This window comes from Elephantulus edwardii, unplaced genomic scaffold (assembly GCF_000299155.1).
Source record: "Elephantulus edwardii isolate Elephantulus edwardi_28Jun2011 unplaced genomic scaffold, EleEdw1.0 scaffold00061, whole genome shotgun sequence".
In the NCBI taxonomy this organism is placed as follows: Eukaryota; Metazoa; Chordata; class Mammalia; order Macroscelidea; family Macroscelididae; genus Elephantulus; species Elephantulus edwardii.
The window spans coordinates 13,423,923-13,434,882 of record NW_006399811.1 but is presented as its reverse complement, the minus strand read 5'-3'; the positions used below and the strand labels follow the sequence as shown (position 1 = coordinate 13,434,882).

Here is a 10,960-nt window from a genome sequence, read left to right as displayed (position 1 = left end):
CAAGATTGGTGGAAGATCTATCAACAATCTGCGGTATGCAGATGATACAACCCTGCTTGCTGAAACTGAGGAGGATCTGAAGTGCTTGCTGCAGAGGGTCAAGGACTGTGGCCTCCAATATGGATGGAGGCTCAATGTCAAGAAGACAAAGATTCTCACCACTGGACCAATTGGCAGCATCAGGATGGATGGTGAAGAGCTTGAGAAGAGGAGTTTAGGTGAAAATAATCAGAGTAAGTCCTGGTTTACCAAAGTTGATGATCAGGAACTGAACTTACATGAGCTCTCACTGAGCCTCTGGAGGCTTGCACATCCCACATCACCCCATCACACAAAACAAGCACACATACAAACACATTTAAAGTTATTTCAATTCAGCTACCTTCTAAGACACTGGAGCCCACTGCAGCAGCCATCGTGTCAATCACCTGGTTGTGGGTCTTCCTCTCCTTTGCTGACCCTTCCCAACATCATGTCCTTCTCCAAGGAATAGCCTCTCCTAGCAACATACTCTCTAAGTATGTGAGGTGAAGCCTCATCATTATTGCCTCCAAAGAGCACTCTGGCTACGTCCTCTCTGAGACATACTTGTTTGTTCTTTTGGCCCTCCATGGAATATTCAGTACTATTTTCCAACACCACAGCTCAAAAGCATCAGTTCTTCTTCTGTCATCCTTATTCACTGCCCAGCCCTCAATGATTGGGAAGACCATGACCTGAATCAGACACACCTTAGTCCTCAAAATAACATTATTATTCCTTAATAATTTGGAGAGTTTCCTAACTGCAGATTTTCCCAGTGAATTGCATCTCCTTATTTTGTGACTGCTAGTACCAAGGTTGTTAATTGTGGATCCAAGCAAGATGAAGCTATTTACAGTTTCCATCTCTTCTCCATCCATCATAATGTTGCTTATTAGACTAGTGGCAAAAAGAACAGGTAAGGCTAGGATAAAAGGGTTAATTGAAACAAGAATCACAGGGAGAATGTAGGAAGATCATAGTTACAATAGGAGTATTATAATTAATGTCATAAAGGAAAATATGTATTAATACTTTATTAGAAAGCTAAATTGCTTTGTAACTTTACAAATCACAATTTAAAATATTTTAATTTGGCTATTAGAAAATTTGGCACCATGTAGTGGTGCAGTGCTTGAAGAACTTGTTTGCTAAACGAAAGTCAGCACTTTGAACCCATGAGCTGCTCTGTGGCCATCTGGTTTGATAGCAAGTTGTTTTTGGTGTGCCATCAAGTCACCTGCACCCCATAGCGACCCTGTGTAAAGAAACTCTGGACCCTGCCCTGTCCTGAGCCAGTCTCAGTAATTCTGACAAACCAACTTCATTGTCCCTGTCACTGTATCAATCCGTCTCATCCAGGGTCTTCTCCTGTGCTCTCCCTCCACACTTCCAAGCATTATGTCCTTCTCCAAGGACTGGTCTCTCCTGGCTATGTGCCCAAAGTACCTGAGACAGGGCTTCAAAATCCTAGCCTCCAAGGAGAGACTTAGTTTCACCCTCTCCAAGACAGACTTATTTCTTTTCTTGGCAGCCCATGGCATGTTCAAGACTCTTCCCCACCAGCACAATTTGAAGGCATAGAATAGATTCTTCTTCTGTAATCCTTAGTCATTGTCCAGCTCTCTGATGCATTGAGAAGACCATGACCTGGATTAGGCACACATTAGTCTCTAGACTGCCATTACATCCTCAGAAATCCAATAAGATGGTTCTACTCTGTCCTACAAGGTCACTGTGAGTCAGAATCTACTTCACAGGCCTGAGTTTTTAATGTTATTGTTAAGTGCTATAGAGTTGGAACCAACTCACAGCTGACCCTGCAGCAGGTTTTTAGAGACAATAAACTATACGAGGGGAGATTGTCCATCTTTTTCCCTCAGATCATCTGGTGGATGTGCCTTTGGGTTGGCAGTACAACTCCTTACCAATCAGCTACCTGAACTCTGTGATTTTCTGTCGTGGGTATGTCTTACTGTAAATATTTGTTCATAATTTGTGAATTCAATACTATGTACCTTTGTATTATAGTAACTTTTATAAAGTGAACCATAAGTATACTGATTCTTCTTAAAAAAAAATAATTCAGGGTGGAGTAGGAGTGAGTCTTATGAAAAAGCCAGGACATGGTGGACCTCCACTGGCTCCTTTGGCCAAGCTGACTTTTCCTCATAAAACAATCTTCAAGGTACTTTGTGTCCACAGACTCAAGCTGTCTGGCAGTTCTGCTAATCATTCACCATATTTGGCTTCTTTCTCTGTTTCTGTGGGCAGTATCTGGTTTGGGATGAGTGATTTCTACCTTCCAAGTCCTGGGATCAGGATGCTTATGAGCTGTGCGTGTTTTCAAAACAATTCTATTTATAAACATTTCCTTAGCATTTAATCACATAGGAGGAGATTGCCTATCTTTCTCCAGTGAAGCAGCTGGTTGATTTTAACTGTGTGCCTTCAGGACTGCAGTGCAGCTCCTTACTACTAGGCCGCAAGAGCTCAGTCTTTTATAACATAAAATATAAAATTATTCATTTGTCCTAATTTTTTCTTTTTTTTTTACTCAGGACATTTAGAGAAAAATGTCATCTATATGCCTTGATGTTGTTGTTGTTGTTGTTATGTGCTACTGAGTCACTTGGGACTCATAGTCACCCGATGTACAACAGCCCTAAACCCTGCTCTATCCTGTGCCAGTCTTATTGTCTCTGACACAGCGATCCTCATTACCCCAGTCACTGAGTCAATTCATCTCATCGAGGGTCTTTCTCTCCTGTGCTGTCCCTCCACCCTCCCAAGCACTATGTCCCTCTACAAGGATTGGTCCCTCCTTGAAATATGTCCAAAGTATGTCAGACAAAATTTCAGAATCCTTGCTTCCAAGGATCAGCTTGGGTTAAACCTCTGCAGGATGAACCTGTTCATTCTCTTAGCAGTTTATGGTATATTCAATACTCTTTTCCAGCACCACAGCTCAAAGGCATCAATTCTCCTCTCATCTCTAATCATTGTCTGGCTCTCTGATGCACAGCAAGTGATTGCAAAGACCATGGTTTGTATGAGGGGTACTTTAGTCTCCAGACTGTTCTTTATTGTTCTTCAGTGTTGCATACTACTCTGTTGTAAGCGTAGTACGTATCTGTATCATAGTTTCTCATCCATTTGTCAACTGAAGGACATTAGTGTTTTTTTCATCTCTCTGCTATTATAAATAATGCTGCAATGAACATAACTACACATATATCTGTTTGTGTAGCAGCTCTTCTTTAAGATCTATACTTAGTAGTGGAATTCCTAGATCAAATGATATTTCTTTCTCTAACTTCCTAAGGAAACACTAAGGTGCTTTCCACAGTGAAAGGATAATTTTTTATTTCAAATCTCCCCCCAACCCTCAACCTCACCATTTTGTTGTTTACTGTCTTACTGAACTTACTATCATTGCTGAAGTGAGATATTTCAATGTTGTTTTGACTTGTATCTCTCTGATCGCTAATAATCTTAAGCATTTTTGTCACGTTTGCTGGCTATCTGAATGTTTTCTTTAGTGAAGTTTCATTCCATCCTCCTGACCATTTTATAATTAAGTTTTTGTTCTTTTTCTTGTTGGAGTTTTCTAGAAAGTTTAGTCATTATCAAATATTTTTTCCACTCTTTTCTTACTGTTTTGGAAAAGTGTTCTGACATGTATAAATACTTTTAGAAGGTTTTAATTATTTAGCTTATGCTTTACTAATTGTGCATTTTTAGTTCTATTTTATAGCCTATTTAAGACACAGTTTCAGGGAAGCTCTGGTGGCCTAGTGGCAAGAAGCTGTACTGCAATCCCAGAGGTATGTGGTTCAAATCCAGCAGATGCTCTGCTGGGGAAGGAGGGGCAATCTCCTCCTGTACCAGTCAGATCCGATTTGACGGCACACATAAACAAAATAATGAAATAAAAAACAAACAACAACAACAACAAAAAAAAAAACACGAAGATGCAGCAACAACACTGAGCTGCCATTCAGAAAAGACTTTAAAAAAAAAAAAGACACAGTTTCAGTCTCTTAAGTTTGCCCTTATTTTCCTTTGAAAATCTTTGTAGCTTTAGGCTTTACTATTTTTTTGTATGCTTGCTTTTTTTGTTTTTAATTTTATTTTATACTGATTTACATATAAAGTTCATAAAGTTCATATACATTGCTTTAGTTTTCAACCCTTGATTCACCTTGGGTTAGTTTTTGTGTACAGCATGAAATATGGATTTTGTTTTCATTTTCTCAAAACAGGTATCCAATTTTGGCAGCACCGTTTGTCAAAAAGACTATCATTTCCCCACTTGATGGATTTAATTAAAGATAAATTGTCCATAGATAGATGAGCTTTTATCTGGGTTCTCTAGTCCATTTCATTGGTCTATGTATTTGTTGTACTATTACCAGGCCAGTTTGATTACAGTAACTAGGCAGCTGGGTTTGAGACCAGAAGGTATAAAGCCTCATACTTCATTTTCCTTCTTCAGTAATGCTTTGCTTGTCTGGAGGATGCCTGCTTTAATGAACTACACATAACCATGGTGACTGGCCAAGGTGAGGGACTGGATATCTCAGACAGAACTTTAAGTGGAATCTACTTGTCTTGCATATGCGCAGTTAGCTCAGTGTGGTCATGTTCTGTCCTCCTCCTCTGACCACTAGCAGCCCACTCACTGCTGCCAATAGTATTTGGAAAAATGAATGTGGGATGCATAGGAAGTTCTGCTGGCCCAACTTTACTTGACCATATCCCTAAAGCACTAAAAGCAATCTTATTGTTTTGAGCCCATTCCAACTCCTAATAATTTCATGTAAAAAGTAAAATTGTTCCACAGGGTTTTTTTAGCCAAAATGTTTCTGAGGGTAGATCACCAGGTCTTTCTTCCCACTGAGCCACACTGGATGAGTTCAAACCACCACCTTTTGTTTAATAGCTGAGCTGTGCTACCAGGACCCCTAAAAGTAACAAGAATGACCAAACGTAGTTCCTCTTTGAGGCCTGCAAACCACATGCTGCCCAGCCCTGTCCTGCTGGCAATGAACCAACATGAAGTCAAGGACTAGAAGGAAGAATGTTCATGGATATCTGCTCCTTGACTCATTTCAGAAGCGTGTCATTCTCAGACTGTTCTTTTGAATTTCCTTCCATTGAGTCAGCCCTGCAATGCTTCACCAAAATAGAGAGAGGGACAAGAGGTAAACATGCTCGCTTTTGTGCAATAGACTCCATGATCTCTTATTCCGCTTTAGAGAAAACTAAGGCCAACACTTGTTTGGTAGATAGGTGATGACAGAAAGCAAATCAAGAGTGAACTGGAAAATAGAGTCCAGGTTTCCTGACTTCCACTCAATGTGGTTTACTCATCTTCATAGCCCCTTCTTTTTTTTTTCTCTCTTTTTTAAATAACATTTTTATTTTATACAAAGTTTGTATACATTGTTTTTTACACCAGGTCTTCTCCATTTCCTTTATCCACCCCTCACTCCACTCATCAAATTGTGTGACCCTATGATTAACCAACTCCCCCAGCCCATCCTCATCCCTCTGCTCCCCCCCTCCCTCCCTTGGATCCTCATACATGTTTTACTAGTTATCTTTCTGTTTCTACAATAATGGTCTTATACAGTATTTATCCTTATGGGACTGAGTTCACTCAGCATAAAGCTCTCCAGTTCCTTCAATTTTCAAAATCATTGTTTCTGCATGCTGCGTAGTATTCTATCATTGTGAATGTACCATAATTTCTCAATCCATTTGATTGTGTCTAGATAGTTTGGTGTTTCCTCGAAAAGCTGAACAGAGAAATTCAATATGAACCAGCTATTCTGCTGCTTGGAATATACTCTGAAAAAATTAGAACTGAGGTAGAAATGGAGATTCAGGCACCAATGTTCATAGCAGCATTATTCACCATCGCAAGAACATGCAAACAACCCAAATGTTCATATTCCCATCTTAACATTGTGTTCCTGCACCTCTAGACTGCATGGTGTGATTACAGGTAATTCATAGCATTCTTTTGTATTTTGTATTTTCACCTATACCACAATAGTTACATATTAATTAAACAAAACATCTAAAATTAAAAATAAGCAAAGCTGGTTCTTTCAGCAAGTAGAATCTAAAAGCTTAAAGTAAATATCCACCTCCACATCCAGATTCTCATCCCACCAATTTTCTTGATAGCAAGAAGTGATTTGAATTATACTGCATTTCTCAAGGGCAGAGAAGTACATTTTCCAGCATTAGTGAGGGCACCTCTAGTGGTCTAGTCATAAGAAACTGCACTGTAATCTCAAAGGCATGAGGTTCTAATCTGCCAGCTGCTCTACCAGAGAAAGATGGGCAATCACCTCCTGCGTGTGATTTACTGCCTCTGAAGACCTGCTATAGGACCAGTTATGGGTCAGTCTGACTCGATGGCACATAACAACAAAACATTAGTGAATGTAAGAAAGAACAGATATTCCAAAGAGTCAAGTCTGAGAAACAGTGCTGGGATTTAGATATAAACTGTCCCCCTTTACCACTGGGGGCACTGTCAAGATCTAGGTGCTGCCTCTCTGTCCCACAATACTACTTAACATCAGAAGGGCAGATGAGTATACAAAAGTCTGAAATAAGCAGATCAGGTTCAGTGACCATATCTCTCCTCAATAAACCTACTAATACCAGACAAACGTCTATTCCCCATACCCTCTGTATGAACTCAGGAACTGGGATTATATGTCTCTGACAGTCTCTCATTTCCTGAACCTTCCTCTCCACCATTCTTCTATACCTTTTACTCAGCTGGTTGCATACAATACCTAGGACTCTAACTTTCTAGGTGCATTAGACACTAGTCAAGCTGTAAGTTGATAGGTTAATTCATATTAACTGTGAATCACTAATATGAGCTCATTGGAGTTCCTCTCAGGAGTTCTGGTGGGGTAGTAATGAAAGCATTTGGCTGCTAACCAAAAGGCTGGCTACTTAAGTTTACCAGTCACCCCATAAGAGAAAGATAAGACAGTCTGCTTTCATAAACATTTACAGTCTTGGAAACTTTACAGAGCAGTTCTACTCTGTCCTGCAGGGTTGGCTCAGTGACAGTGGGATTGCTTTGAGTTTGGGATTACTCTTCTCAACGGTATCTACATTGGACCTATAAATTATACCTTAACTTCATATATCAATTAGGGATAGATCCTGAAATCTGAACGCAATGGAATAATTGAGATTGAATTTTGGTTTCTCATTGAGATTAGATCTTAAAGATTTGTGGGAACTGGTGAAGAAATCTAAGGAACCTCATTATTTCCACTGCTATGTGGTGGGCCTGAATTTTTTTAGGTCAACATGGCAGCAATCAGAAAGAATGCTTTACAAGAAGTACAGAAGAGCAAGGACACGCCGGACCCATTAGGAGAAACTAGCTACTTTCACCACCTCACATCTCAATGACACAGGTAACCTGAAGAAGCAGCTGGTGCCTCTCACACTAGGAGAAGTTGCTGGAAATCTGCAGGCCTTACTGAGGTCCACAACTGCAGTGGCATGCATACAGACTGTAATGGCACCTGATGCCCTGTGCCAGCTCTCAGCATGAACTTATACTGTTGCTTCTCTCCCACCTTCAGGTTCTCACACAACTTCCTCTTGCAGCCAACTCTAACTGGGAATTATCTAGAGAAAGACACTCAGGAACTATGGGTCAAGGTTAGTTAGGGCGACACACTACAAAACCACCACAACCCTACATATCTCAAAAGATGGCTTCTCAAATCCATTTGTTAGCCAGTGGAGATCCTAAAGTCAGGATGGGAAGATACAGGGAGTGGAGAAGAGGAATTTTCTTTTTTTTTTTCCGGGTTAAATATTCTTGTTTTAATTACTTGAGTTTTCAGGAGTTAATACGACTCTTGTGGAAGAACTAAGGTCTAATCTTGCACTTCCTTTTATGATACAGGGTAGTAATGGTCAGTCTTGCTTTGTAATGGCTACTGTAGGATTCCATGAAAAAGCTGCTCTAATTGATTGACAGGGCTAAGGCAAGCCCCTCTGGAAGTTTCTCCACTGGGGATACCCATCTATATTTGATTCAGAGTGGCATTCTGAAGATCAGTGCTCTCCCTTCTCATACTTTGGACACATCTCAAGAGGAAAATTTCTTGATATGCTTCATATATATGTTAAAATATATATGAAATCATATATGTATATGTGTGTGTGTGTGTGTGTGTGTGTGTGTGTGTGTATAAAATGTTAAAATATATATGAAAATCCAGACTGATGGTAAATATGTATGTTTTTGTTGTGCACAGTAGAGTAGGAACAGAACCAAAACTGACCCTCTGGTGGGTTTTCAAAGGAAGTAATTGTCTAGGAGAATATTGCCCATCCTTCTCCCATGGAGCAGCTGGTGGCCTCAAACTGTGGGCCTTTGGGATTACAGCACCTACTAATATGGGCATACATCCAAATGTCTGTGAATGTGTGTGCCTAGAAAGAAAATGTCTGATCTTATAACTAGACTATGTGAGTTATATGTGATAAATACTAATTGGATACTCAGGAGTTTGTAAATTAAGTGTCCCTGGCTTTCTCTGGGTACTCCAGTAACAATGGCCCCACACCTGCCTACAGTCATTCATCCATGTACCTCTCCCCTTTTCTGAACCCTGAGAAGGAAAAGAAGGAATCCATAGAAGAAGAAAAGTGTGCCCGGAGGTAGCCTCAAAGGGTCACAGAGCAAAATGATGAAAGCACGCCTTCACCAACTTCCTTTTGGCAGAAGCCAGTTAATTTTCATTTTTGCCAGAATGGACTGGAACAATGAGACCATACCTTCCTCACCACAAGTGTGGGCATGTCTTAAGACCATTTCCTCCCTGTGGGCAGAGTGAGGTGATAAAAGTAGGTGGACAGTAGTTCTTCCCAAATCCCAGATCTGCATGTAGACTCAGAAGGTGCTTGTTTGAGTTCTGTTTGCCTCTCCTCCGTTAGACAGACCTGTGGGTCGATGGGTAACTTTATTGGGCATGTGTATCCTGGGCTATTCCTTTTCTTGTATGGACTGCATCAGGCCATCGTGGTCTCTAGAGCTGTGATATTCAATGAGTCTCTCCTGTATCCTTCATCCCCTCCCCAGAATAAGGGGAAATGGGCTCTGCTGTGGAAAATATCCTATGGAGGACTGATGAAGACAGTGACTGGCTCCATCTTGATCATTTATGAGATCCAATGCATTAAAGGGGGGTTGATACTGATGAACAGGGAACTACCCCCAAGGTTTATGCATCCCAAAGAGTGGCAGCACCTCACCATGTTCATCCTCCTGACTCTCAGCGGCTGCGTCGACATCGTGAGCAAGAACTTGCTAAGCCAGAGGTGCGTGTTCCTGGAGCTCGCTGTCGGAATCCTGACCTTCTACGTGCTCTTGCTGCTGCTGGTGTCACACACTCAGGGCACGACAGGGGTGGAGCTGCACGTTCACTCTCTGCTCATCTTGGTGGTGTCCCTGATGATGCTGGTGTTGACGGCACAGCTGTGGGCTCCTGACAGGTTTCACTTCTGGCTGATCGAGACCTTTCTGTTTCTGATGATGGGCTCCTGGTTGATGCAGGCTGGCTTTATTCTGTTCAAGCCAATATCAAGCTACCCATGGCAGGACGATGACATCAGTGACATCATGTTTGTCACCACCTTCTTCTGCTGGCATGTGATGGTTAATGCCTTGTGCTTTTTAGTGATTTATGGCTTTTCCTCCTTTTGGTATCATTGGTACCGTCCAAGCTCAAAGCTGATGAAGTTCAAAGAAAGCCCCTATCAGGCCAGCCCGCCAGGACCACTCTACAAGTTGCTTCAAGAAGTAGAGCCATCAGAGAAAGATGACCAAGCTGCTCTAAGCTCACCCTGAGATGGGATCTAGAAAGCCTGGCATGAGGACCACCCTGTATTTCCCTTTTGGGTTCTCTCAGTCATGTGCATTGTACTCTCTTTGGTCCCCAGTGAATGTAATAGCCCCAAAGGAGAGCAGTTGTCCCCCATATGCTGGTGCATCCTCTGAGCAGAAAAGAGAGGCGTCTGAGAAAGGGCCACTGATGAGGCTGTTGGTGAGTAGAGAAGGAAGAAGCAGGGGAACATTCAAGTTTGCAAGAAAAGTCAAGGTGGGAAGAGAATGCAACGGAAGGAATGGGGTTCACTAGTCAGGTTGTACCCAGCTGCTTCTTTAGGCCCAAGGGATTGCCTTTTACCTGAGGGAATAAAGATCTCTCACAATTCAAGACTGGAATAATTCATGTTAAATTCCAATAAGTAAAAATGGTACTTGGGGGTGGGGGCGGAAGGAAGGTTCTTGTGTTTGCTCACCGACATGGGGCCTTAATAGCAAAAATGGAATTCATAATGTATTTACCTCTAGGTTGAAATTTACCTTTCACCTTCCCTCGCCCCAAAGTATACACGTTAATGTCATTTCAAATTTTTGCAGGTGAGACTTCACTAATGCTTTCATAACATTTTAATCTTGCATACTTCAGATTTTCATAGGATTCCAAAGCTCATTGCTTCTCCAGTAGTAATTTTATTACTCTCCTACAACGTTCAGGAGGTTGGCCTTAGGCACCTTTGTATACATAATCTACTAGAGTCAACCCTTAAGGCTTTGTAAATTCCACCCCCTTGCAGCCACAGAAAGCCAATCAGTATCCACACTTTTACCATAGTATTTGGGACCCATCATCCAATTCATCCTTTCCCACTGCGCACTGATCACTACCAAGAAGCTCTTCCCAAAGACTTAACTCTTTTGTTTTGGAATTCTTAGCCCCCAAGATCAAGGGGCCCTGGTAGCATGATAGTTAAAGTACTTAGCTGTAAACTGAAAGGTCAACAATTTAAACTCACCAGCTGCGCTACAGGGAGATAGGCAGTCCATTTCTGT

The 10,960-nt window shown here is 41.4% G+C and overlaps 1 protein-coding gene across 1 annotated transcript; it reads left to right on the top strand.

Moving 5' to 3' along the window:
- Positions 1-9,037: 9,037 nt before the first annotated feature.
- On the top strand, positions 9,038-9,934 carry TEDDM1 (transmembrane epididymal protein 1). The gene has a single exon (XM_006887780.1). The coding sequence runs from the start codon at positions 9,038-9,040 to the stop codon at positions 9,932-9,934; it is 897 nt and encodes a 298-aa protein (XP_006887842.1).
- The last annotated feature ends 1,026 nt before the right edge of the window (positions 9,935-10,960 follow it).